At 54.3% G+C, this 27179-nt stretch overlaps 2 protein-coding genes across 21 annotated transcripts in view; both read left to right on the top strand.

The window, feature by feature from the left end:
* The first annotated feature begins 4658 nt into the window (after nt 1–4658).
* On the top strand, nt 4659–16399 carry Sh2d5 (SH2 domain containing 5). Of its 11 annotated transcripts, none has more exons than XM_040288045.2 (10): nt 4659–5445; nt 8890–9017; nt 9338–9418; nt 9859–9954; nt 11099–11245; nt 12360–12611; nt 12748–12922; nt 13278–13386; nt 14002–14161; nt 14635–16399. In XM_040288045.2, exons 2-10 carry the CDS (start codon nt 8931–8933, stop codon nt 14836–14838), a joined length of 1311 nt encoding a protein of 436 aa, XP_040143979.2. In that variant the 5' UTR covers nt 4659–5445; nt 8890–8930; the 3' UTR covers nt 14839–16399. The 11 variants fall into 11 exon arrangements, with proteins under 11 accessions (XP_040143979.2, XP_040143985.2, XP_040143981.2 ...); XM_040288051.2 differs by lacking the exons at nt 4659–5445; nt 14635–16399 and adding exons at nt 5481–5600; nt 14347–14628; XM_040288047.2 differs by lacking the exon at nt 4659–5445 and adding an exon at nt 5482–5600 and having other exon boundaries at nt 9859–9933; nt 12751–12922.
* A 1266-nt stretch (nt 16400–17665) lies between these two features.
* The window catches only part of Kif17 (kinesin family member 17), a 42914-nt gene continuing 33400 nt past the window's right edge, over nt 17666–27179 (top strand). For 4 of the 10 annotated variants that reach the window (XM_040288036.2, XM_040288034.2, XM_040288035.2 and 1 more), the window contains exons 1-3: nt 17667–17987; nt 23849–23995; nt 24716–24817. In XM_040288036.2, the coding sequence (XP_040143970.2) occupies nt 17757–17987; nt 23849–23995; nt 24716–24817 (480 nt within the window). In that variant the 5' untranslated portion in view covers nt 17667–17756. Of the gene's footprint in view, nt 17988–23848; nt 23996–24715; nt 24818–27179 lie in introns of all 10 variants that reach the window. The other 6 variants (XM_040288039.2, XM_021733991.3, XM_040288041.2 and 3 more) reach the window with 3 other exon arrangements.

The following is a 27179-nucleotide window of genomic DNA, read 5'->3' as shown; positions in this document are numbered from 1 at the left end:
GATTCAGTTTTTGTTGTTTACCATTTGTTGTAGTTTCTCACCCAGATAAATTCTCAAAAACACACGAAAGAGAGCATTAACTTTCAGAAGTAAGTAAGTTTAGCTAACTTTCCCAAATTGAATAAATTCTAAGTCCTCCTTAGTGATTTTGCACACTGATAGTCCAGGCAGCAAAACCTGGCAAGAAGGTTCAAGATTATCATACCATATGCCTGCCTTCCTGCCTTGTGGGTTTTTTTTTTTTTTTTTTTTGGTAAATCTAAGGACACTTTACCACTGAGCTACATCCCCAGTTCTCCCGGCCCCTTTTTTGTTGTTCTTTTGTTTGTTTTTTGAGAAGTGATCTCACTGAGTTGCGGAGGCTGACTTCAAACTTGAAATCCTTCTGTCTCTGTTTCCTGGTTGACTGGAATTAGAGGCATGTACCACCAAGCCTGGAGAAAACACACATTGTTAGGAACTTACCTATTAGAAGATAAGAAAGGCGGGGGAAAGGAAGAAATAAACACAGCACTGAATTTAAAAATCCAGTGAGCAAGCAGGTGGTGCATGCCTATAGTCCCATTTGCTCAGGAGGCTGAGTCAGGAAGATTGCAAATTTGAGGCCAGCCTCAGCAGTTTAGCGAGGCCCTAAGCAACTTAGTGAGACTGAGTCTCAATGAAGAGGCTGTGATGTGGCTCAGTAGTTAAGCACCCCTGGGTTCAATCCCTGGTACAAAAAAAAAAAAAAAAAAAACCAACAACAAAAAAAACTCCACAAAACATGAGAACTTACCCAATTAGATTATGATCAAAAAGTCTATATAGATCAATCGATCAACAGATAGATAGAAATAAATATACAGTTGCCAATACAGATATCTATCTATATATGCTGGCAAGGATGGAGAAAAGGGGCAACTCTTTTACACTATTGGGATTGTAAATTAGTACAGCCATCATGGAAAACAGTACAGAGGCTCCTCAGAAAACTACATGTACCTATAGTTTTAGCTACTCAGAAGGCTGAGGCATAAGGATCCCTTGAACCTGGGCCAGCTTGGGCAACAGTGAGACCCAGTCTCAAGAAACCCTAGCTGGGCATGGTGGTGCATGCTTGTAATCCTAGAAGTTTAGGAGGCCAAAGCACAAAAAGTGCAAGTTTGAGGCCAGTCTGGGCCACTTAGTGAGACCCTGTCTCAAAATAGAAAAGAACAAGAACTGGAGATGAAGCTCAGTGGTAAAGCACCTCTGGGTTCAGTTCCACTGCAAAACCAAAAACAATCAACCAGCCCTAAAACCTACTATCTGATCCAGCTAGATGTCAAGGACATCCCCCTCGCTCCCATGTTCATTGCAGCATTATTTGCAGTAGCCAAGATATGGAGTCAACTGAGGTGTCCATCAACAGATATAGTGGTATGTACACACTATACTAGTCATAAAAAAGAATAAAATCTCTTGTTTGCAGCAACATGATTAGAGAGGACATTATACATTATTATGTAAAATAATAGGTGAAATAAGCCAGACAAATGCTGCATGTTCTCATATGTGGGATGCTTAAAAAAGTTGATCTCATAGAAGTAGAGGCCAACAGGTTGGGGAAGGTGGTTGTTGGGGACAGAGATACAGTTAGAGGAATATGCCTGGGGTTCTATAGCACAGCAGGGTGACCATAGTTAAAAACATTGTGCATTTCAAAATAGCTAGTGAAAAGGATTTTGAAAAGAAATGATATATTAGAGGTAGTACATATGCCAATGGTCCTGATTTGATAATTAATTACATATTGTATACATGTATCAAAATATCACATTGTACATCATGAAACTACTATGTGTCAATTAAAAGATAATAAAAAGCCAGGGAGCCAGGAAGAGAAAGAAGCCAGGTGGGCTTCTTAGCTGCGGCCACCAAAGGTCTAGGCAGTCACCAGTTGCCCCCTGGGCCACATATGGAGCCTCAGCTGGTTTCTTTTTCAGTGTGGACGTAGAGCAGGGCTTCACTGAGAACTGAAACTACTTGATATGCAATTTTTTTAAAACTCCATTAAATGTTACCAGCTTGCTGGGTGTCGTCATGCACACCTAGTAACCCAGCTACTCGGGAGGCTGAGGCAGAACGATCTCGAGCTCCAGGCTAGCCTGGGCAACTCACTGAGACTCTGAAAATAAAACTTGAGTGGTAAAGTGCCGGGGTTTCAATCCCCAGTACTGGGAAGAGTGGGTGGGGAAAGAGGGAGAAGGGGAGGGGGAGAGGAGGAGGAGGAGGAGGAAAGAAGAGGAGTCAGTATTAGTCACTGTATCAGTTTGCTCAGTCGGCCTTAACAAGCACAAGAGACTCCACTCTGAACAGATACTCATGGTCTCACAGTTCTGGAAACCAGAAGTCCAGGACAACAGGACCCACAGGGTTGGTTCTTTCTGAGTCCCTGAGGGAAGGGTCTGTTCCAGGCCTCTCCCCTTGGCTTGCAAATGAGCATTTTCTCCCATCGTCACTTTGCCTTCCCTTTGTGCCAGTTAATGTCCAAATTTCCTCTTATAAGGACACCAATAATATCAAATTCAGACCCACACTGATGACCTCATTTAATTTAATCACTTAAAAAAAATTTTAGGTGGACACAATATTTTTATTTTACATTTATGTGGTGCTGAGGCTCAAACCTAGTGCCTCCTGCATTCGAGGCAAGCACTCTACCACTGAGCCACACCCCAGCCCTAATTTAATTCTTTAAAAAACCTCTGTGGTTAAATTTCAAGATATTGGAGGTTAGGACTTCAATGTATGGATTTGGGGGAGAAGGGACACCATTCAACCCCTAATTTAAAACACCAGTGATCTGCATCACCTATTTTAGGGGGGCAGTGTTGGGGGTAAGTTGCAGAGATAGCCATCAGGATGCTCCTAGGAGAACAGAATGGCTGTGCTCAAGGGGAAAGTCACTGTCATCAGGAGAGGGAGTTACCTGGGGGACAGAGGCAGTAGCGGAGGCAGTAGCGTGTGCTGTGCACAGTGGGTGAGCAGGAGCTGCTGCTGGGCCCAAGCCCGCTGCTAACGCACTCTCTTGGCTCCAATTCCCAGTCCTATTGTTGGAGATCAGCTTCTCACTGATGTGCTGCTGCTTCCCACTCACATTCGTCAGCTGGCAATTCCAGTGCCAGAGTCCGGGATTTGAGAGAGAAACGAAGATTATGATAGCAAGCTCACACCTGTGAGGTTTAGTAATTGTCGTTGACTCATCAGGAAATACCATGACATGGCATGTGTGCTAGCGTGTGCAATCATGACTCTTACCCTACCCCATCTTCCCTTTTTTTTGTCATTCCCTTCCCTGCTTAATATGGGAAACTCCTTTGGGCTTCCTGCACAAGGTGAGTCATTAATCCAATGGTTGAAGCAGTGGCTCTTGAGAGCTGTTCTGCCATGAATGGCAGTTTTAGATACATATGCCTGGCCTGGGCGGAACTAGGTTGGCTTGCCCAGGAGACAGATGACTGACATCACTGAAGTTCAACTTCAACATAAACCTTTGAGCCTATACCTCCAACGTACTTTTACTTGGGGGAGGATACCAGGGATTGAACTCAGGGACACTCAACCACTGAGCCACATCCCCAGCCCTATTTTGTGTTTTATTAGAGACAGGATTTCACTGAGCTGCTTAGTGCCTTGGTCAATTGTGGAGGCTGGCTTTGAATTCGCAGTCCTCCTGTCTCAGCCTTGTGAGCCTCTGGGATTACAGGCGTGCACCACTGCACCTGGCTGCATTTATTTTTCCACGTAGGACTTTTGTGGTATTTTATGTTCTGTTGTAAATTTGTGTCATTGGGACCTAGCACAGTGCCTGCCATTCCTTCTGAAAAAAAGACTTAAAAGGCAAAATTCTCCCTCTGGGTTTAGCTCTTTTATCAACTGAATTTAATTCCTTGGATTTTGACCTGAAACAAATTCCAGTCATTGTTTTTAGAATTGTTTGTATCTGAGTGAATTATATGTATCAGAAACTTGTTGGTGTTGGTATTTAATAACAGTTCCTTGTTTTGCTTTCTCTACATAGTCTCAAAAGAGGGACAATGGATTTAGTAATTAGTGTGACCTCTTAAATTTTACATGCTTTTAAAAAAAGAGTTGTAGAGGTGAGTTTTTTTTTTTTTTTAAAGAGGTAAAAGGAATTGTCCCTTTAACTTCTGAGTTTCTGAGTTTCATAAATTGTATTTTCTGAGAGCAAGACCAACCTACAAACAAACCTTGTTCCTTCTAGGTCCTGGGCTGGAGGCTGGAGGCTGGCAGTGGTGAGGCCACTTGACACATGGATTCAGTAAACCCTTGCTGTTCAGTCACATACAAAAGAGACTCAAGAATAAAAGCAAAGCCTAATATCAGCTAGTGTTTGCTGAGCGCTTCACTTACCATGCGTCAGTGCTGTGCCAGCTTTTTGCCCCCATTAACTCCTCTGAATCCTTACATGGCTGTGAGTCAGGGTGGTAACACCACTTTACAGATGAGGCCCCTGAGGATCAAAGTGATTAAGGTGTTTGCCTAAGACCCCACTTCTAGTAAAAGGAAGTGCCTAGATGTGGAACATGCCAGGAATTACATCTCACTGTGGCCTCTGGCAGGGTTTCCAGGTGCCCAAGGAGACAAGTGGAATGCCTAGTATGGCTGGAGTGGCTCAAACCTGCCCGGACCCTGAGGTCCCTAGACCCAGATCCAATTTCCCAAATTGGCCTCTCTTACGGGATGCCTCTGCCTCTGCCGGGGCACGCAGGCTTTGGACCCTTGTGTCCTGGCTTTTCCGTGGTGTGGCACATGGACAGTTTACGGCATTTTATGCAGATTTCAGGTTTAATACGCCCCAAAGGCTTGGCTGACTCGAATTTGCTCTTTAATTTTTGGCACCTACAGGGAGCCTGGCCTGATGCAAACAAAAAAACGCTCTCCCGCTCAGCGCCGCGGCTGACACTGGCTGGATTCGCTTTCCCATCTTCCTCATCTAAGTGGATTTCCCTGAAACTCAAAGGACAGGGTCAGTCAATCCTCTTATGAGAACGGCCAGACGGGAAGAGGATGCCCGACACCCCTGCCCCCGGCTGTCTTGGGGCAGAGGGAAGGTGAGACTGGTCCAGCTGCCCAGGAAGGCCAGGTCAAAACCACCATCTCAAAACGCCTACTGAGAGCCGGCTCTGTCCAGCGCCCAAGGGCTCTGTGCAGTGAGTGAAGACTGGCCCGGGTCAGGGACGGCTTTTCGGTTGAGGCTGGAGAGTCGCCATCTGGATGACAACCCTAGCCCAGGCAGAGGCGCCCTCGGCGAGCAGGGACAGCGCCCCCATCCCCCGGCCCTTTAAGGTGGAGCGCCCCAGCGCGAGTCGACGTGGGCGGCGCCAGGGACCCTCGCGGCTTCTGATTGGTCTGCGCGATCGAGCGGAGCGGCATCGCGGGCCCCGATTGGTGATGCTGGGGGTCCGTTCCCGCGGCCACGTGGGGGGCGCGCGGCGCGGAGGTGGCAGGGGCGGGGCGGGACCGGGACTCCGCGGCTCCAGAGACGCGCAGGGCTAAGCCGAGGGGACCGCGGGACGCAGCTGCAGGGACTCGGAACTCGAGAAGCTGCGGCCGCAGTGAGTGAGCGCGGGAGCTGGGGGGCGGGGGTGGGTCCGGGGCGCAGAGGTGCGGAGGGTCTCGGAGAGCGAGGAGCACCCGGCGCCTCCGTCCGTCGCGCGTTTCCGTCACCTCCACCGTGTCTCCTGCGGCTCCTTGGCCTGAGGACTTTTTCTGCCCCGCCTGTGGGCTGTGGGCCGAAAGGCTGGCCTTGCTCCTGAGGTCACAGCCTACGCTGCGGAGCGCTCTGCTCCTCCAGGGGGCTAGCCCCGAGCCCCCACGGGCAGCACTTTCCTCTCAGATGTCTTCTGTTGAGGGAGGCCGTCCTCGACCGCGCCGTATTAAATAACATCTTCTCTTTGCACCACTGAATGCTTTTCTTCAAATTATCCGATCCCTCACTGAATGTCGTCCCTTCACCCCAACTTGGTGCTTTGTGAGGCCTGGGACTTCTGTCCACCTTGCACATGGTTGATGCTTAGAAATGTTCTCAGGAGGAATAGGTCAATGAGCAGCCCCAGGAGGGGGCCCCTATAATGATTCTCACTTCACAGCTGGGGAACTGGAAGTTGAGAGGCTAAGGGACTTGATAAGGTCACATCAGCTGACCCTGTTGGACCTCAAACCATTTCAGTGGTTGCAGCACAGTCCAGGGCAAGTGGCGCTGTTGGAGCAGTGTGTCGGAGCAGTGGGAACCAGGCAGGAGATTGGAGTTCTTGGGGCAAACTCAGGCCATCTGGCACATAGCCAGAGGGGCAGCAGCCATTCTGTTGGTCATATCTGTCCCCAGCACCTAAGATATTCCCCTGCCCCTGTGACTGCTTCCTTGACTCACCTGCTGGGCAGATTGGGACCCACTAAACTGCAGGGGTGGACACCCTGTTTATGTGGATGAGGGGAGTCAATAGAAGGGTACCGTGGCCTAGGGACAGTGTCCTGGTTTTGCTTCCCAGTGTCCCTTTTTGTGCTATATGACCTTGGGCAAGTGACTGACTTCCTGGACCACCTTCGGCTGAGCTCAGAAGCAGATTAACCTGTCCAGTTCCCTGTCCAGTTCTAAGCAGGGCCACCTCAGAAGAGCAAGAGGAGAGCCCCAGACTCATTCCAAATGTCTCTTTACCAGGCGCCTGTGTAAAACTTAACTCTGGTTCAAAGAGAAGTGGGTGTTTGTACCTGAAATGGGTGAACAGGTCCATTTCCAGGGTTAGGATGAGACTGGTGCCCACCCTGGTCCTCTGGGAACCTCCCAACTCCAGTTGAAATGCCCTGAGGCTAGGGAAGGAGGTGAGGAAGGGAGAAACTGTTTCCAAGGAAGCTGAGGACCAGAGGGACAGGTAAGGATGGGACTAATGGTGGATGGGGTGGGCAGTAGAGAGCCTGTGACCTGACCTTCCCACCCCTGACACTGGGGGACACTGGGAACACTGAAAACTGCGGCTCTGGATCTGGAGGAAGGAGGCTGTTTGCAGCCCTAGACAGAACCAGCTGTCTCTGTGTGTGAGTGTGCTAACCCTTGTGGCTCTTTCTTCTCACGCTTAGTGCCAGAGGGACCACCAGGTGGCAGGGGCAGGGTGTGAAGTGTGTGCTTGATTGCTCCCTCCCAAAGCTCTCCTTTGTCTCTTGCTTTTGTCTTCTCACCTGCTCTGTTCCCACTTCTGTAGCTGTGGCCTCTCTATCCACTGCCCCCTCCCATGCTTATTTTGTGGTCCAGCCCCGTGATGTGATTATGAAGTTAAAGAGTGGCTTCACTGGGAGCCCTGCCCCCCTCCTTACCTGTAACAGTCGTCACGTGGCTTTAGAGCCAGTTGCACATCTAACTTTGCTTTATTTAAACATCAAAAGTACAGTAGAGAAAGGACATGATGTGAAAAAGGACATGATGGATCAGAAAGCAAAGGGTGTGACAGCCCAGAGAAGCAGGAGGGGGGTGGTATGGGGAGACCTGGGAGGCTTCAAAGGCACAACGAAGCCTTTATTTTCCATCTCTTCCTGTGCTGGCTGCTCATTGAAAGTGGTAGATGGCTGTTGGCTTCTGTGTACTAGCCTGAGCCTCGAGCTGAAGGTCATAGGCAGGTACCTGGGCTCTTGGCACAGAGCTTCTGTCCGGCAGCACCCAAACCCTCCTTCTCCAGGCACTTGCAAAGCTGGGTTGCAGCACACCTAGGATATGCCCCTCCCTGCCCAGGTCCTGTCTGACTTCTCCTGTCTCCTGGTGGGAGTCACAGCTCCAGGCTGGCCTCTGTCTTGCTCTCACAGACCCCAGGGTCTGCTGTCAATGTGGCCCAGACAAGGAGGCAACTAAAAGTTACCAGACCCTGTGGTCTTCTTAAGCTTCCTCCCGAACAGCAGTTTTTGGTGTTCCTATTCCCTGTGACCACGTTGTTGAGCATCAGCTCCAAGCCTGGCTGGCACTGTGCTTGGTACCTGCCCAGCACTGAGCTCTCATGGGTACCTCTCATTATCCCAGGTTTGCAGATGAGAAAATGGAGGTTCAGGAGGTGAGGCAGCTTTCCCGAAGTCACGCTAGATTTGGATCAGGAGCTGTCTGACCAAGTCAGTGGTTACAAGTCGGCTAGTGAGAGAACTGGCCAGAATGGGGGCAGATGGAGGTTCTAAGTTGGCCTCAGGAAACTCTGGACAGAGCTGAGGCCTTGGGAGGCCTTGGCAGAGGCATTCGGCCGCACTTTCTTGCAACCACTGGGACGCGGAGGCATTGATGCCACAGTTGTTGAGCACCAGCTGAGATTCTGAGCTCTAATGGGAAACAGGTACTGTCCCTTGAGCAGTCTGGTAAGGGAAGTTACTTTGCTGCCCACTAGTGGATCTGGGCTGTGAGCCCAAGGAAAGACCAGAACCTGGGATGGGAAGAGGGTGATGCGCCGCAGCCCCCGGATGATTGTCCACCTTCTCCAGGTCCTGATTCAGCTTGAGTGCGTGGCCTGATTGGGTTCTGGGTTTGTGATCTCAATGTGACCAGGTGCTTTGGGAAGGGGCTGGAATCAGGCTGGGCCAAATGAGCCAGGACTTGAGAAGCAGGTCCCCAGCCTCATCAGCTCTGGCCATGCAACTTGTGAGCGGGCCACAAGGCTATTTGAATGCTTTCTCTCCATGAGAACGGGCGCCGTGAAGGCAGGCAGGTTTCATCATTCTTTTCAGAGCTGTGTTCCCAGGGCCCAGGACACTGTCAGCACATAGCAAGAACTCAGCGAGGATTTGTAAAATAAATGACCGGAGGGTGAACTCGGGGCCTCTGATGGGGGCATTTGCCTTACCTGCTTGGAAACCAACTTTCTCCCCTGCCCTTTGCAGCTTTGTCTCCGTGAAGCTTGAAGCTGGGCATCCTGGGGGCCATGCAGAGGGCTGGGGCAGGGGGTCGGAGGGCCTCCGACTGCGGGCCTGCCCCTTACCGGCCCAGGTGCATCACCAAGTTTGCCCAGGTGGGTGGGCTGCTCCCTCCAAGTGTGCCCTGGTGGGAAGTCTTTGGGGACAGGCCCTGGGGGTGGGGAGGAGCTCGGGGTCAAGGACCTGCTTCCCCGTCTCCCTCCCTGACCCAGGCTTTGTGATGTGTGTGCACACACACGAGGAGTTGGGCCCTCAGAGGGCTTGAATGGGAGAGCAGCAGAGCCTGGGTCTCTGTCACGGCCCACGGCTTGCCTAGCAGAGCAGTGGGCCAAGCGGGGGAGACCTTGGAGGATGGGGTCAGGAGCTGTGGGCCTGACTCCCCTGCCTTGCCTCATCCTGCCCCCTCACCAAACAGTATGTGGGCTCCTTCCCTGTGGACGACCTGGACACCCAGGACAGCGTGTGGCTGGTGCAGCAATGGCTGTGGGCCCTGAAGGTGAGGGGGATGGGGACAAGGAGACACCTCCCTGGTAAGGATCACAGTCTTGGGATGTCAGACTGGGAACAAGCCCTGAGACTAGATCCAGCCCCTCCCCAGTCATAAAGAGGGCATGTGAGGCCCCCAGAGGGGCAGGATGAAAGGGACTTGAGAGGTGGCCCAGTGGCTACCCACAGCCAGGCTCCCAAAGCTCTGTCCCTCATGCCCAGTGAGTCCCTTCCCCTGGCCCTGCAGCTTGAGGCCACAGCCAGTAGACAGGGGAGGTGGTCGTGAGGTGACCACCTGTGGCCTGCCTGGGGGTGTTCTGTATCCCCACTTCTCTCCCTTCTGGGGCATCCGTCGCCTGGAGCTTTGTCACCTGGCAGACAGGGTGGATTGGCTGAGCAGGGCCAAGCCTGGGAGGTGACAGCTTCTCCCACCAACACTCTTCCACCCAGGACTGTCCCCGTCGCCGTGCTGTCATCCTGAAGTTCAGCCTTCAGGGCCTCAAGGTCTACAGCGGGGAAGGAGAGGTAGGAGCTCAAGAGGGTCAGGTGAGAACTCAGCAGGGACAGGAGTCTCCTCTCTCAGGACAAGCTTGCTACCACCTGCCCTGGCCTCAGCTCAGCCCTGGAGAGCTCCTCTGGGGGCCCCTTGTGTTCCCCTTTGCTCTGCCTTTGAGCACTCTTTCTTTTTTTGGTTTTGGTTCTCGGGATTGGACCCAGGGGTACTTAACTACTAAGCCACATCCCCAGCCTTTTTTTTTTTTTTTTTTTTTAAATTTTGCAATAGGATCTCACTAAGTCATTCAGGGCTTGGCTGAATTGCTGAGGCTGGCCTTGAATTGCAGTCCTCCTGCCTCAGCCTCCCACGCCACTGGAATTACAGGTGTGCGACACCACGTCGAGCTGGACATTCTTTCTTCAAGGGCCTGTCCCCAGAGTCAAGCTCTGGCAAGTTTCTCATCCCTGGCCCTCCAAAATCTCCTTTGGGGGCCACCCTTTGGCCCAAAGCAGGGACATTATCCCACGAGGTTTTGGTAGGTACCATGCCTGGTATTGGACACCCTCCTGTGGCTGCAGAAGGGGCCCATCTCAGCTGGAGATGGCAGCAACCCCTGCTTGGGTGCCTGTGCCCCAGAACCATACCTCACAACTGCAGTCCCTCTCACCTAAGGTCGTGGTGAGCATGGAGTCCCATAGCCAGGTGTTGTGGGCTCCTGAAGTTAGATCCTGTGTCGCTTGCACGGGCTTCCCTATACCTATCAGCAGCCCATCAGAGGGGTCCTAGGGTTCTACCCACGTGACACATGTCACAGCAGGAGATGCTCAGAGGACTGCACTTAAACGGAGAACCAGTGGCAGAGCCAGGGTTCATTCACTGTCACATGGCCAAGTGTGACCCAGGCATGCAACCCAGGGCTGGCCACTACACCATGGCAGGAGATCACTGCTCTGCCTCTGGGTTCCATAAAATAGGGGCAATGATCCCAACCTACGGGTCTGCAACTGGGACAAGCCCAATACCACGTGAGGGCGTTATGGGGTGGGCCTGCAAGGAGTGAAGGCCCGTACCCCAGGAGCAGGTGGCCCTGCCCTAGGGTGCAGGCTAAGCGTAGGTGGTATGTGGGGCCCCAGGACTGGCCACTGCTGCCCAGGTGGGGTCTCATGAGGCCCCGCTCCTGCTCTGCCTGTCCAGGTGCTCCTGATGGCCCATGCCCTGAGACGCATCCTCTATTCCACCTGGTGTCCTGCCAATTGCCAGTTTTCCTTCATCGCCCGGAACCCACGCAGCCCCGCCAGCAAGCTCTTCTGCCACCTTTTTGTGGGCAGCCAGCCTGGAGAGGTATCGGGCCCGGGCTGGGGCAGGGACACCACTGAGGCTTGAGTGGGTTGTGCTGAGCGCCGGGGCAGGTTTCAGGGACAAAGGCCTTTGAGATTGGCTCCCCTCCAGGGAGCCTTCCAACCTTACCACACTGGCCCCTGCTTTGGCTCTGCCCACTGAAGACCCTCTCAGGCCAGTCAGGGGCCTTGCTCTTGGAGATGGGCGGTCTGGCCAGGCCTTTGCTCATGCCGCCCTCCTTGCCTGGAGGGCTTGCCCCTCCTTTCTCACCCCACTCACCTTTAGGGCTCTGCCCACCTCCACCCCTCTGCATGGCTCCTCCTGTGGAGTCCTGTGGCAGGACCACACTCCAGCTGCCCGCTGTCACTAATTAGAGACATTTGAGTTCTTTGAAAGCAGTGCCTTGGTCCGGGTCTCACTGTCCCAGGGCATGGCCCTGGGCGGGTGGTAGGGTGGGCACTAGGCAGGAGGTCTGGGAAGTCAAAGCCAGCGTGGCCGTAGTGTGACTGAGCCGTGACAGCCAGTTTGGCCAGTGGAGGCCGGGTTTGGGTCCATCCATCAAGGCTTCGCTGTTACCGCTGAATGTCAAGCCCTGTGCTGAATAGTGGGGTGACAGGTAGCTGAAGCTCACGGTGCCAGCTTGCTGGGTCTGGCTGGCATGAGTGTGGGTGGGATGTGTGGAGCTCACTTCTCTAGCTCCTCTGAGGAGCGCAGGAGGTGGGGATGAGGAAACTGAGGCACACAGAGCGCCCTGTCCTGCCCTGGGTCACGGGAGCTGCAGGCTTAAATCAAAACCCAGGCCCTGCTCATTGCTCTGAGCGGGGCTGGGGCAGTTATGGGGAGGGATGGTAAGCCTTGGCGAGGTGCATGTAGCCCACCGTTATCTCCCCTGCTCCCAGCATGAGTGACACTTTGCCATGGTAAGTGCCCCTATGTGTTAAAGGAATGGGGCCCTTGGTAGGGAGGCTGCTTGGTGGTGAGGTTCTAAGGGATTAGGAGGAGTTTTCCCAGGAAGAACAGCGAGGGGCAAGGGGCTCCCTAGCCCTGGACTGTGGGTGGCTCATGCCCAGGTGCACCCCAGGAGGCTTCTCCCAGCTGCGCCCCTCCCCCTCCTCAGGTCCAGATCCTGCACCTGCTGCTCTGCCGCTCCTTCCAGCTTGCTTACCTCCTGCAGCACCCGGAGGAGAGGGTGCAGCCTGAGCCCTGCCCGGGGCCTGCAGGGGACGTGTCCCTGAAGCCACTCTCCAGCCCTGGGGGCCCCCCTGCTATGGTGCGGGAGCCCTTCGGCCGTGATCAGCTCTCACAGAACGTCCATGCTCTGGTCTCCTTTCGGCGGCTGCCTGCTGAGGGGCCAGTGGGTGGCGGTGGGGTATGCAGCCCCCAGCCCAGGGGTTGCGGGTTAGGGCAAGGGCTGGGGGGGGGGGTGTTGGACAAGTGGTGGTTTGCCTGACCTGGCATGGCTGGGCCTGAGTCTGTCTGCCCATGGGCCCCTCTTGGTGCCCTAGAAGGAGCTGCCAGAGTCCGAAGGCCGTGGGGGTGCCCGCCATGCCCGCCTGGGGAATCCCTACTGCTCGCCCACGCTGGTGCGCAAGAAGGCCATTCGCAGCAAGGTGATCCGCTCCGGGGCCTACCGAGCTTGCACCTATGAGACACAGCTGCAGCTGTCGGCTCGGGAGGCCTGTGAGTTGTGGGAGTGCCCCTGCCCCTGTGCCCCAGGGCTGGCGGAGGCCAGTGCCTGCATGCTCTTGCCAGGCTGTGGCTGTACCCCATGGAGGCCTGTGTATGAGTGCGTGTGCATGTGGGTCCCTGGGTGTGTGTGTGCCTCTGGGCTTGCGGGGTGGTGTGAACTTTAACTGGGGAGTGGGTGTGAGTGGGACTGTGGTGTCTGCAGGGGGCTGGGTGTGCACCTTTTGGGCGGGGAGGGAGGCTTGGTTTGGAGACAGATGATGGGGAGAGGACCTGTAGTGGTTGGGCAGGCCGGCGGACATGGAGGGATCTGGCCACTCTCCCTTTGACCCCTGGGTGGTCTCCATAGTTCCTGCTGCATGGGAGGCATGGCCCCGCACTCCTGGTGGTCCCTCGTGCCTGGTGGAGAGTGAGGGCAGCCTGACAGAGAACATCTGGGCCTTTGCTGGCATCTCCAGGTAGGAGGGAACTGGCCTGGCCTAATGTCCAGTTCCTTGGGTTGGGCAGAGAACTGGCAGGGGGCCCCTGCAGACCATGACATGTGTGCAGCCCTGTGTGGGGGCAGAATGACCTGGCTTTGGTGACGTCAGGCCTGTCACAGGCCAGCCTCTTCCTAGAAGTCAGCTCTTTAAACCTCTCTCCTGATGGGGTCTCAGAGGACCCCTGGGGAATCTTTGAGCTCCTGAGAGCTCCTTCTCATTGACTAGCAACTCTGGGCCAAGTACTGTTGTGGTTTTTTGTTTTTCTTTTTTCCAGTGTTGGGGGGGGTAGATCAGGCTGGGGACGCTTTGCCACTGAGTGACATCCCCAGACTTTACCTCTCTTTTTGGGGAACAGGGTTTCACTTGGTTGCTGAGACTGGCCTCAATCTTCTGATCCTTCTGCTTCAGCCTCCCGAGTAGCTGGGATCATAGGCCTGCACCACGCAGCCCAGCCAGGCGCTGCATGTGGAAGGCATTTATTACTTCCCAGGCTGCCTCCGTGCTATTGGGGTTCTGTCCCTCCCCAAAGCAGCAGCCTGGGGCTGAGACCAGAGCAGGGCTCTAACTTCAGCGTCTTGCTCTGCACCCCAGGCCCTGCGCACTGGCCCTGCTACGGAGAGACGTGCTAGGAGCCTTCCTGTTGTGGCCTGAGCCAGGCACCAATGGCCAGTGGTGCCTGTCTGTGAGGACGCAATGCGGGGTGGTGCCCCACCAGGTCTTCCGGAACCATCTGGGCCGCTACTGTCTAGAGGTAAGAAGGAGGCCCCTGTCCCTGCCCTGTCCCATCTCTGGCTCTGCCTCTTGCCATGATGCCCCACCTTTTCCTAATTGGTGACTTCCTGAGTCTACCTCACATCCTGTTTGACTTTCTCTGGCCCCACCCTAATCCCACTTTCCACCCCCTTCCTCTGCCTGCCTTGCTTTCCCACACCATAGCCCATCTTTAACAGAGGAGGATACTGACTCAGAGAAGACAGGGACTTGCCTGAACTCACACAGCCTCTGGGATGGGGTAGTGAGGCTTTTCACACGTGTGCTCATACTTCCAAGATGAATGCCTCAGTCCTTCCCAGGTTGGGAAGAGAGAGGAAGTGGTGTCTGGCCCTGCCATGACATCATAACTCGAAGCTCTGATTTCTTGCTCTCTAAAATGGGTCCCTGGGGGACAGGGCACTGGTGTGAGCCTAGGGCAGGGAACTGGAGCTGAAGACCCTTCCTCCCCAGCACCTGCCTGCAGAGTTCCCCAGCCTGGAGGCCCTGGTGGAGAGCCACTCTGGGACTGAGCGCAGCCTCTTCTGTCCCCTCGACATGGGCCGCCGGAACCCCACCTACGAGGAGCAGGACAGTGGGCCTGAGGGCAGGCCCCTGCGGACTCTCCGGCCCCTGGGCCATGCCAAGTCTGAGGCTGAACTTCAGGGCCTGGGCTAGGCCCTGCTCCAGGACTCCCTTACCCAGCCCCCAGGCCTTCATAGCTGCTCTGCTCTCCCTGCTCCCCACTGGCCACCATTCCATCGGTCTCTGCCCCGGATCACTTTTCCATTGCTTTGCTGCCCGTGGGAGGGGAGCCCTGACATTGGAGATTTTTCAGTGGCTTCTCATAGGACACGTAGTCGTTCGAGGTTCCAGGCGGAGCTACAGGGGTTCCATATCTTCTGAATGGCTTTGGGGCTTGTCCTGGCTTCCACACTGCTCCTCCACAGAGCTCTCCGAGGGTTAGGAGGCTTGCTCACCAGCAGAGGTGCAGCCTTTCCTAAAGAGACCAGGTCTCTGGAGAGCTCCCAACAGGAACCAGACACAGAGGGAGTGTGAGTGCACCAGCTCCGCTAGCCATTTGGCTGCCAGGGCCCAGGGTGCATCTGCAGTTAGCTGCAGACTGCAGTCAGTTTGGTGGCTGCCTTGGGAAGCCACCTGATGCTGGCATTTCCTTTATGCAGTGCTGACCACAGCCATCAGGGGCTGCCCCACTTACCAGGCCAGTCCCACTGGGGATGGGCAGGGCAGAACCATCCACAGGTAGAAGTAATGTGAGCCCTGCTAGAGGAGGCCTGGCCTCAGCTGGCTATGGGAGATGCAGGAACCATCCTAGTGTGACTGACGAGTCCAGGGATCCCCTTCATCAGTAAGCTCACTGACAAATGTGAATCTGCCCGATTAAGTGCTGGGACAAGTTCATTTTGGATGAACTTCTATCCTGAGGCAGAGGCCCAGTCATGTGTCTGGGGACCACCATCTTCCCATCTGGGGTTGGCATGTGCCTGTTCAGTGCCTTGAAGGTAATGTATTTCAGACTCCCTGAGGGAGAAGGCAGCACCAGCAGGATAGAAAGAAGGGAGGCACCCCGGGAGGGAGAAGGTGGCCTCTTGGAGGGTCAGGCCTGTGGTGTCTGCATCTAGCCCCTCACCAGGACATGATCTGGCCAGGGACCTTGTCAAGTGAGGTGTCCATTTCAAGGAATAGAGGGGACATGTCCTCAGGGACTTGTCACTGGAAACGTGCCTGACTTCATCTGAATGGAGGTGGGAAGCTGGGACTCCGCAGCCACCCCCGAAACCCACCCACTGCCCCTGCAGAGCACTGGCCGGCTGTGGGAGTCCCCAGCTCCGAGAGGGATTTAGTGATGCCTTGGGCCTAGGACAGGAGCATCAGAGATGTGCACTTAAGGGAACCAGTGATAGGCCCAGACTTGGGCATGGCTCATCTCTGGGAGGGCTGGGTTTTTTGTGTCAATTACCTGTGTGGACAAGAGATTGGGGGGAGGGGACGTGTTCAGCACACTGAAGGGACAGGCCTTCCCCAAGCTCTTTGACATTCTTCAAACGGCCTTTATAGGTGACATGTTAAAAAAGGGGCAAGATTTTTGGCCCACGCTTGCGGGCTCCCCATGTCTTGATTAGAGACCACATTTTTGTCCTTGTTCCTACCAGTGCCACTGGAGAGCCCAGCTTTCCTTACTGTGTGGACTTTCAAACAAATAAAACTCATGTCTTCAGATGGTCTAGTGCAGACTTTTCTTTAGGAGGCATGGTCTTCATCTACCTCACCTGTTGGTTTTTGTCATAGTCAGCTGGTGCAGGGTGGGACGCCAGATAGAGGTTTTGTCCTCAAGGGCTCAGAATGTCCAGAAGGACCATAGGTAGGTGGGTTTAACCAAATCATATCCTTCTTCTGCTTTAAACCCCTTAAGGGAAAAGATTCAGCACCTCGTGCTCCAGCAGCTTGCCATAGGACCTTTGCGCAGCCCAGACAGGTCTCACTGACCCCCTTCCCTTTGCTTGATTCAGCTCCTCAACTGTCATGTTTTAGCTCCAGTCAGTCTCAGGATACCTGACCCGACTGCCTAGACTTAAGTCCCCCCCCACACTTCCTGCTGTGCTGGGCCTTTTAGCTGCCAGACAAGTGCTCTACCATTGAGAGGCATCCCCAGAGGATCCCGTTAGTTGTCCCACCAACTGGTTCTTCAGTTCGTAATTGCGTTCACTGATGGGATTTTGTGGGGGGTTGTTTTCAGAGTCAGTCTCCCCCGCCAGACTCCGGCCTGCAGGAGGGCTGTCTCCCCCACACCTGGCACCAAACTGACACTGCTTCTGTGCCGGGGGACGTTGCGCAGAGCCAGTCTGGTAGGGCCAGGTGGCCTTCGCAGCCCAAAGACTTTGGCTCAAGTTTTTTTGTTTGTTTTAAAATCTTGAGTTTAAGAAAGAACAGGGTGGCATCAGAGGAGGCCTCGAGCTGTGAACGCTGCGGGCTCTGGGCGGCCTTCCCCCGGGTCCACACGCAGGTGAGGACAGAGGACTCCTCGGTCGCCTGACCCTGCGTGAGGCCTCGCTCCCGAGAGCTCTCGCCCCGAGGTGACACAGGTCTCACTGACCCCCTTCCGGCGCGGGATGGACGCCTCTCGGCGCTGGGGCCGTGGGAGCCTTGCGGCCGGGCACCGCTCCGCGGCCCGGCTCTGCCGCCCAGAGAACGCGCCGGGGTTGCGGGCCGCCCTGTGACGTCACGGCGTTGCCCGGCAACGGCGAACGCCGTGAAGGCGCGCGCGCGAGCAGGCGGCTGGGGCGGCTCCGGGCCTGGGTCCTGCGGCGGAGCCCGCAGCGCGGATCTCCCACGTCCCCCGCCCGGGCCCGGCCCCAAGGACCGGCGAGCCCGGGCGCGGGAGGCGGCGGCGGCCCCGGCTCGGGTCCTGCGACTCCCCCGCGGCCCCTCTCCGCCTCCTCTCGGGGAGCCCCGCGGGCCCTCCCAGCCCCCCGCCGCGGCCCCGCCCCCGCCGCCAGGCCCCGCCCCCCGCCGCCGGCCGCCGGGACCCCGGCGTCCCTGTCGCGCCGCGCCCGGCAGGTCCTGGCGGCGGGGCCATGGCCTCCGAGTCGGTGAAGGTGGTGGTGCGCTGCCGGCCCATGAACCAGCGCGAGCGGGAGCTGAACTGCCAGGCCGTGGTGACGGTGGACTGCGCGCGCGGCCAGTGCTTCATCCAGAACCCGGGCGCCGCCGACGAGCCCCCCAAGCAGTTCACCTTCGACGGCGCCTACTACATGGACCACGTCACCGAGCAGATCTACAACGAGATCGCCTACCCGCTGGTGGAGGTGAGGGCGCCCCACAGGCCGCCTTCCAGACCGGAGGGGCCTGAAGGGACAGAGGGCCCCCAGGGCCCTGCCCCCAGCCGGGCAAGAAGGCCCTTAGGAGGGGGAAGCAGGTGGCTAGCAGCAGGTTGGTCTGAAGACTGTGTCCAGGCCAGACACAGCTGGAACCTGCCTACCTACAGTGGCCATCCAGGTCTCCACTGAACCCAGCGCCAAAGCTGGTCTGGACCCCGTCCTTTCCAGACCCTTTCCTGAAGAGCTCCAACTCCCAGGACCCATCTGCCGTCCACCATCGTCCCAGACCTTCAGGGACCCTGAAAACTCTAGCCCCTTCCCCAGCCTCCTTGAATCACAAGAGCCTCCGGTCTCCCCTCAACCTCCAGCCCAAGCCATGGCCTACACTTGCTCCCCTTTGAACCTCTCTCCCTGGCACCCTGATCCTCCCCTGGGTCAGCACCTAGTAGTAGCATGGAAGGGTCTCAAGGGGCCCTGCTTCTGAGAAGGCTGCAGGTCAGGCTTGTCCTGGAGGAAACCCTAACAGGTCTCCTCTGCCTCAGCATTTCAGGCAAAGGGGGCGAGGCTTCCTGGCTTTACAGGGCTTTTACCCTCGCTGTTGTGACCTGTGCTCCATAACAGGGAAGGCACTCACATTTCACACGTGGGGAGACTGAGGCCCAGAGGGAGCAGACTTGCCCAAGCTTCTGGCAGAGATGGGTTGGGAATGACAGACACCTCCTGTCTCCTGGCCAAGGGTTCTTGTTTTTCCACTGTCATCGCCCTACCACTCAGTGAATTGTTGATTCAGTGACATGTCATGGGCTGTTCCATAAAAAAAGGAACAGTGGGGTGATGCTGTATGCGCCCTCCATTGCTCAAAGCTGTGGGGCTTGGTGGGATAGCTGAGGCTCTGGGAAGTCGTGTCGTGGAGACACTTCAGCTTACTTAACTCAGTGCTTCCAAAACGGATTTGGCATGGCCACTTTGTCTTTTGGCCAGCGGGCCCCCTAACATCCTAAGAGCACTCCCTTTGGCTGCTCCCATCTCTTTTGCCAGGAACCAGTTAAAACCCTGGAGAGGGTTGATGTGTCCTGAAGCCCAGAGCTCCTGGGTGACCAGGACCTGAGCAGAGACGATGCCCAGAGGATGAGGGAAAGTCCCCCTTGGGGATGCTCCTGGACTCTAGGGATAGCCAGGTTATCCTCTGCTGGCCTGGATTCCCAGGCTGCAAGGGACCTGAGAGATCATCTGATCCAGCCCTCCTCTTTCATCGAATCCATGAATGTCCACTAAGTGGACACCAGCCCTCACCTGCGTGTGTCCACCGAATGCAGTTCGCTTCCAAAAGTGCCCTGTTTCACCTGGGTTTGTGGGTTCTAGGAAACTGTTCTTCATACTGAGTCAAAGCCCTTCCTGGAGCTCCAGGGACACTTTCGGTGGTCCCTGGCAGATTTGAAGACCATGTTCTCTCTTGGCCATCCTCCTCTAGGTTGTTAGCCTTGCTCCTCCCGGTCCCTCCTCATCCTGGAATCATGCTGTAAGCAAGCCTCTCTCAGGTCCCCAGGAAGCCCCAGCTTGGAGAGGGAAACACCACAGACAAGGTGATGGCCTGTCAGAGCTGCCCTCCAACTCTTCTTCTCCTGCGTTCTACAGTGCCAACACCTGCCTCTGGACGGTCCACAGAGCCTCAGACTCCCGTTCACTCACTCACCCAACTAACTAGCATCTCCATAAAGGCCCCTATTCTAGGCATCGGGAGTGCATATAAAGGAGATCTAGATTCTGCCCTCAGCAAGCTCAAGGTCAGGGGGAAGAGCTCCTAAGCTAACAGTTCAGGGTGATGAGCTAAAGGGAACCAATGGGGAGGACTTCCAGGGGGAAAGGAGGTCTCAGCTGAGACCTGAGAATGAGAAGAGTCAGCTGGGCAGGGAGGCAGAGGAGAAGGCCCTGTGGGTGGAGACCAGCATGCGGCATTTGATCTTCACAGGAAGAGCTGGAGTTACCATTCCCGATAAGAAACGGGCCTGGAGAGTTACGGAACCAGTTAGGGACAGTCCTATCCCAGTACCCAGTTCCCATGTCTATCTGCTGCCTTCTATTAAAAGAAGCATGCAAATAATATGCAAAACACATGCAAATCTCACACATGTTAGCTCTGAGTCCTGCTCCAAGGGCTATCTGGCTGTTGACTTAGGCCCAGGACAACCTCTAGGAAGCCTTTAGTCCAGAACCCTCCCTTCATTCCTGCCACACGAAGCCCCCAGCAATTCTGCCTTCATTTTCTGCCCTTTTTCTCCCCCACTCCTTAAATCCGGGCTCCATTCCTGAGCTTTTGTCCCTGGGTGACTTTTTCAATTCTCCTCTCCACACTGCCCCTGGTTGACTTAGGATGCCCTCCCTTGTACTCCTCCTTCCTGTCCTGCCTGTGGCCTGGTTGAGGACACTTCTTAGCCTGCAGCTCTGCCACCTTTCCCTGCCCCTTCACACCCAAGGCCTCAGGGTCACCTCTGCTGTTTTGCCCCTAGTCCATGCAGGGGCCATATACCAGGCTTCTGCCATGGCCAGGCTGAAGAGGGTGAACCTGTTTTCTGAGACATCAGTGCAGTAGAAACCACAGAATTGGCCCCTGGGACGTTTGGAGGAAGCAGAAAGGGGATGTGGGGCAACTTAGGATATGTTTTAATTTTAATTTCAATAGTTGGAAAAATATATAATCTTTAATGCAATGTCATGGGAATTATTGCTCAGGATGACACCAGGTTAAAAAAAAGTCCATTTCTGGGGCTAGGGATATAGCTCAGTTGGCAGAGTGCCTGCTTACATGCACAAGGCTCTGGGTTTGATCCCCAGTACCCACACACGCACACACAAAAGAGTCCATTTCTGGGCTGGGGGTGCAGCTCAGCAGTAGAGCACTTGCAGAGCATGTGTGAAGCCCTGAGTTCCATCCACAGCGCACACAAGAAGCAGTCCATTAACTGCTGATTTCATCAAAACCCTTTAGTGAATAGTAACACAGGTGAAGTGGCAGAACTAGGGCGGCAATGCAGAGTGGCAAGCTTTTGTGACTGGCTCCGTGTGTGCTCTTCCTGTGAGGGTCTGGGGGTATCAGTTGTTAGGTGGGACTTTTTCAAAAACTTTGTTTTGCCTTAGAAATGACCTAAAATTTTTTTCTACAGAGAGCACGATCCTATGCAATTTCCTGGGATGATGAAAATGCTCTGTGCCCTCCCTCCAAATAGGGCAAACAGGACGAGACTATGCTGCTGAGGAACTGAATTTTAATTTTATTTAATTTTAATTAAGTTAAATTTCAGTGGCCACATGTGGCTTGGGGCTACTAAACTCGATGGTACAGTTGACAGCACTTTCCAAGGCAAATATCCCTTGAGCCACATACATAATTCAAGTTTCTCTAGTGGCCACATTTTAACAAGTAAAAGGAGACAGTTAAAACTAATTTTAAGAATATAGTTAACCTGGGGCTGGGGTCGTGGGGCTGGGGTCATGGGGCTGGGGTTGTGGCTCAGTGGTAGAGCACTCACCTAGCGCAGGTAAGGCCCTGGGTTCGATCCTCAGCACCACATAAAAATAAATAAATTAATTAAAGATATTGTATCCAACTACAACTAAAAAACAAATATTTTTTAAAAAATAATTTATAGTTAACCCAAGCTGGGCACAGTGGCGCACGCTTATAATCCCAGCAACTTGGGAGGCTGAGGCAGGAGGATCAGGATCATAAATTCAAGGCCAGCTTCAGCAATTTAGCAAAGGCTCTAAACAATCTAGCAAGACCCTGTCTCAAAATGAAAAAATAAAAAGTCTGGGGGATGTGGCTCAGTGGTTAAGCATCCCTGGGTTCAATCCCTGGCACCAGAAAAAAATATATATATAGTGAACCCAATATAAAAATACCATTTTAAGGGAAAAGCACAATAACAAATGTTATCTTCAAATAAGAATATTAATGAGATATTTTATATTTTTCCTTCATACTAAATCTTTGAAATCTGGTATGTATTTTACACTTTTGGCACATCTCCGTTTCAATCATCAAAATGAAACAAAAAATAAAGTTGTGTTTTATGGAAGAATATTTTGTATTGCTTCTGTCTTTGTTGTTGTTTTAATTTTGTTTTTGGCACTGGACATCGAATCTATTGATGTTGTGCCACTGAGTTTCATCCTCAGCCCTTTTTACTTTATTTTTTTATTTTGAGACAGGGTCTTGCTAAATTCTGAGGCTAGATTTGAACTTGCAGTCCTCCTGCGTCACTGGGATCACAGGCCTGTGCCACTCCTGCTTTTATTTTTAAATTTAAATTAATTAAATTTTTAAGAGGCTGAGATGTATCCAGTGGCAGAGCACTTCCCCAGCATGTATGAGGTTGGGGTTTGATCTTCAACACCACAAAAGAATGTTTTTAGTTAAAATAAATTCATTTCCTTATTTGGACCCGGCACGTGTCCAGTGCAACTAGCAGCTACCCCAGTGCACGAAGCAGCTGTGCAGTGCAGCTGTATTTCTTTTCTTTTTAAATTTTATTTTAAAAGTGATGGTGTGATGGTGCACCCCTGTAATCCTAGCAGCTTAGAAGACTGAGGCAGGAGGATCACAAATTCAAAGCCAGCCTCAGCAATTTATTGAGGCCCTAAGCCATTCTTTCTCAAATTAAAAAATAAAAAGGACTGGGGATGTGACTCAGTGGTTGAGTGTCCCTGGGTTCAATCCCTAGTACCAACAAAAAAATTTGTATTGGTGCATGATAATCATGCATAATAGTGGATCATTGTGCATACTCGCACATGCATATTATATCTCTTTTTATGTAGGCTCTCTTCCTGTTCGGGTCCCATTGGTACTGTGGAGCCACTCCATGTTTTCCCAGAGGCTTCATGACCCTCTCTCTCCTGGCCCATGGGTTTGAGAAGCCCAGCCTCAGGACATGGGCTCCTGCCTGTCCCCACTCTGATGGGATTGGAGGGGTTCCATGCGTGAGGCCCACCTCTCTGAGAAGCTGCAGGAACTCACGCTAGTCACGATTTCCTTGGACGAGGGAGAAGAGTTCATTCATTCACTTCTACCCCATAAAAGTGAGACCTCGTCTTCTTGGGGACCTGTGAATAGCGGCTCCTGCCTTCTTGTCCCACAGCTCTGGGGGCTGCCCGCTGAGCTCTGATGTGGTCCACAGCAGAGGTCCTTCAGTGGAACCAGGTGTCGGTGCCCGGTAGGCCCTTGAGCCCTGCGAGCCGTTCTCTGGGGGCAGAGACCGTGTCCTTGTCCACTCTTGTCCAGCCAGAGCACGGTGCCTGGCACAGAGAAGACAGCCAGTCCCGGGGGAATAACTGTAGAGATGAGTGAAGAATGATTTAGAAATGGCACCCGAGTCACCTCCAGCCTTCCTTCCCAGCCACCTCTTCTGTGCCCCCCACCCGCCCCTGCTCCACCTCTGCTCAACATCTGTCCCTTGTGTCTTTGCTCCAGCTGTCCCCTCAACCTGAGGTACCTTCTTCCTGTCACCTGTCAAAATCCAAGCTACCCTTTCAGTCCCCCAACCCAGTTGGACCTTTACCACCCAGAAGCCTGTGCCTGGTTCCTGCCATGTCCTGTTTCACTTGTTGGCACCCCTCTCCTGGCCGGTACCTCTGTGGCCTGGGGTCAGCCAAGTGCTTGCCCCGTGGGAACAGATTCCTACCCCTGGACTACAAACTACCGGAGTTGTACCTTAGGCCTCTCCACTCCTTACCCATGCCCCCGGGTTCATTGGTGGGATACCCAGGGAATTTTCCGGAGTCTGTGGGTCTCTGATTGCCCACCTGGGCCTGGTCACCTGAGTGCCTGGTTTTGGTTTCCTCCCATGCAGGGAGTCACCGAGGGCTACAATGGCACCATCTTTGCCTACGGCCAGACGGGCAGCGGAAAGTCCTTCACCATGCAGGGCCTGCCAGAGCCACCGTCCCAGAGGGGCATCATCCCCAGGGCCTTTGAGCACGTGTTTGAGAGTGTTCAGGTACGGGCCTCTCAGAGGGAGAGGGCAGGGCCAGCGCCCCAGGTGGCCCCAGGGTGTTTCTGGCCTGTGCCGTGGACTGTGGGATGAGGTCAGAGCCCAGCCTAGACTTGGCGCAGATCAGGGGTGGCAGACACTGGTTTCTGAAAATCCTGGTGGAAGAAAAACTTAAAGCTGAGAAAATTCTGCCAGTCCCACGTCTTCCTCCTGCCATTTTTGGATCTTAGCACTCACTTGACATTTCCCGTGGCTGTGGAGGTGGAGCACTACAGCCGAGGTGGTTATAGCAATATGGCTCCCTTTGTATCAAGCAGTTGTCACGGACCAAGAAAGGCCCCTCGCGTAATGATCTCGCTATCCAGCCTGACCACCACTCAGGGACACGAAGGGGCTGGGAGAGCTGCCAGAGATCAGCCCAGAGTCAGTGCTGGCTCCAGGCCTTACCTGTGGCCTCAGTTTCTCTGCCTGAGTAATGGACAGGCTTCTTTTCTTCCCCATGTGGTTTATTGACAGAATTCTGCAACAGGGTGAGGCCTGAGGCTCCCCTGAGCTGGAGAGGTGGGGGCTTTGCCAGAAGGATAGGAGGGCTAGGCCGGGATGGGGACTCGTGTCATGCAAACCTGCGTCACCCTCTTCTGGTGATTTGCCGGCTGTGGAGGCCCAGGCCTGGCAGCCGGAGGGAGGCTTTGGCCTCAGATGTCTCTGTGTGTCTAATCGCCACAGTGTGCAGAGAACACCAAGTTTCTGGTCCGGGCCTCTTACCTGGAGATCTACAATGAAGATGTCCGTGACCTGCTGGGGGCTGATACCAAGCAGAAGCTGGAGGTGGGTACAGACCCGTGTGGGGAGGCCATGGCCTCCCTTAGGAGTGCAGGGAGCGCAGCCTGCGGGTGCAGGTGCTGGTCTAGACCAGAGTCAGCCTGTGGAGCTTCAGAGTGTTTTCTGTCAAGCCCACGGTGCAGGAGAGGGGTTCATGGGCCTCCCACCCAGCGCACGAGGGCAGTCTGGTCCTGGGCAATGCCATGTCTGAGTGTTCAAGCAGAGGGAGTTTTGTGATATATTTTTACTTAAAAAAGTGATTTTCTTTTAAATATTCATTTTTAGTTGTAGTTGGACCCAAGACCTTTATTTTATTTATTTATTTATTTATTTATATGTGGTGCTGAGGATCTAACCCAGGGCCTCACACATGTTAGGTGAGTGCTCTACCACTGAGCCACTACCCCAGGCCCTTGAAAAAGGGATTCAGCCGGCAGCTGGAAGTTTGCTGGCAGCTGGATCATCAGCCGGCAGCTGGATTCTACTTGTAAGAAATAACTATGGAAATCTCTAAGGGCCCTTCATGCTAAAAGAGAAAGCTTGGTCCCATTTAATACCTGTGGTGACCTGCTGGGTAAAGATTTTCATTTCTAATTTACCACTGTGGAAGGGAGGTTTAGAAGGGGTCATGAATGCAGGGTGCAGGGGCGCACACCTGTCACTCCAGGGACTCAGGAGGAACAAGGCACCGAGGTAGGAGAATCGAAAGTTCAAGGCCAGCCTCAACACCTTAGCAAGGCCCTGACTCAAAAAGAAAAAGAAAAATGTGTGCGGGGTATAGTTCAGTGGCAAAGTGACCCTGGTTTCAATACCCCATACGAAAAGAAAAAAAAGAATAAAAGGAAAAAAAAAAGGGTCATTAACTTGTCTAAGTTAAATATTGCAGCAGCAGGCTGAACTAGGTCTGTCTGATTCAAGGTCCCGGGTCTCAAATGTCATTTTGCTGCTGCTGAGCTCAGGTTCTGAGGCCTTATTCCCTTTGAAAGGGGACTCAGGATGGGGCTGCACAGGATCGCTGAGTGTTGAGGAGGGCAGTTGGGAAGAGCGGCAGGGCTTACTGGTGCCCAGAGTGAGCGACTTCCTGTTGGGACTGAGAGAAAGGAGGGTGACTGTGATGGGCTGTTGCGGAGTGGAATCCTCCAGGGGCAGCGTCAGGACAGATCAGCAACTCGCAACAGCTTAGAAGGTTAGGGCTGGCTCAGTCGGTGACCCTTGTGCAAGTTTCATAAATTGTCCTCAGTCTCCTAAAAGCCTAGACTCAGGATGGCTGATGTCACTTCACAGCGGTGGGGAGCAGAGTTAGATGTTTGGGGTTCTATCCAGATAGGCAGAACCAGGCTGGGCTTTGGGGAGCCCAGGGAGGTCAAGAGACCTGCCAGGACAGGGTGGCCAGCCAGTGGCCGGGCTGGACTCAGGTCTGAGGCTCTTGGCCTTTGCCTGGCGAGAGGCACTGCTATGTCTCCTGTCGGAGGCTCCTTATATGCTGACGGGTCTGGCCTGGTGCAAGGAGAAAAGAGGCCAGTGGGGGATGCTGACCCCGCTGTGCAGCCAGAGCCCCGGTGGGCCGTCTTCCTGCCATCTTCCCGCTGCTCCGGCTCTGCTGCTGCCCGTCCGACCAACCCCCGTTGGAGGCCAATAACAAGCCAGTGATTTCAGTTCCAAGGAGGGAGGGACAGTCATCCGTTGATTCACTTATCAACAGAGGCTTACTGGGAAGGCCCTGTGGGTGCCAGGTGCCAGGGCCAGGCCACGCGCTGCACCAGGAGTGAGCCCCTCTCGCCTCCCAGGACTCCAGCCCCTCCTCCTGCTCACTCTGCAAAATGGAGCTTCTTCCTCTCCAGGCAGGAGCCCGGCCGCCCACCTGGAGCCTCTGTGCCATCTCCTCTCTCCTGGCACAGCTGAGTCAGAGCTCAGCCCCCAGACGGGAAGCAGGGCGAGGAGGCAGCACAGCTCCCGTTGGCAGCTGCAGAAGGCCAGGGGCTGGGCCACCTGTTTGCAGCCCTCCATCAGCCCGCGCTGGGGCAGCGGGGCCTCTCCTCCGCTTCCAGGACCCTAGACGACCTGGGGACCCCGGAGGCGCCTTCCTGCCACTGCACACACAGGCTTCAGGCTTGGTGAGCCCGCTGCCTCCGGCTGCTGGGGCACAGGCCTTAGGTGCTCCCTCAGGCTGTCCCCGAAGCCTCCTGTGGAGGGACTGTTCTCACCCTTGACGGTGAGGAGGAAGCTGAGGCTTAGTGCACCTTCCTGTGACCAGCCAGGGCTCCCCTTAGAAGAGTGGCGAGGGGTTGAACTCGGGGCCACATTTCAGCACAAGCTCTAACCTGGGCTTCATGGGGGCCTGTTGATTTTATAATTAGAGGTCACTGGG

The sequence above is a fragment of the Ictidomys tridecemlineatus genome, chromosome 11, assembly GCF_052094955.1.
Source record: "Ictidomys tridecemlineatus isolate mIctTri1 chromosome 11, mIctTri1.hap1, whole genome shotgun sequence".
NCBI classification, from domain to species: domain Eukaryota; kingdom Metazoa; phylum Chordata; class Mammalia; order Rodentia; family Sciuridae; genus Ictidomys; species Ictidomys tridecemlineatus.
This window is presented reverse-complemented; position numbering and strand designations above follow the sequence as displayed.

Excerpts from the sequence above, each read along its gene's own strand:
- Sh2d5 (XM_040288045.2), top strand. The coding sequence starts at position 8,931 with ATGCAGAGGGCTGGGGCAGGGGGTCGGAGGGCCTCCGACTGCGGGCCT. Across the intron at positions 9,955-11,098 it reads TAGGAGCTCAAGAGGGTCAG|GTGCTCCTGATGGCCCATGC; the intron begins GTGAGAACTCAG and ends CTGCCTGTCCAG. Across the intron at positions 12,923-13,277 it reads GCTGTCGGCTCGGGAGGCCT|TTCCTGCTGCATGGGAGGCA; the intron begins GTGAGTTGTGGG and ends TGGTCTCCATAG.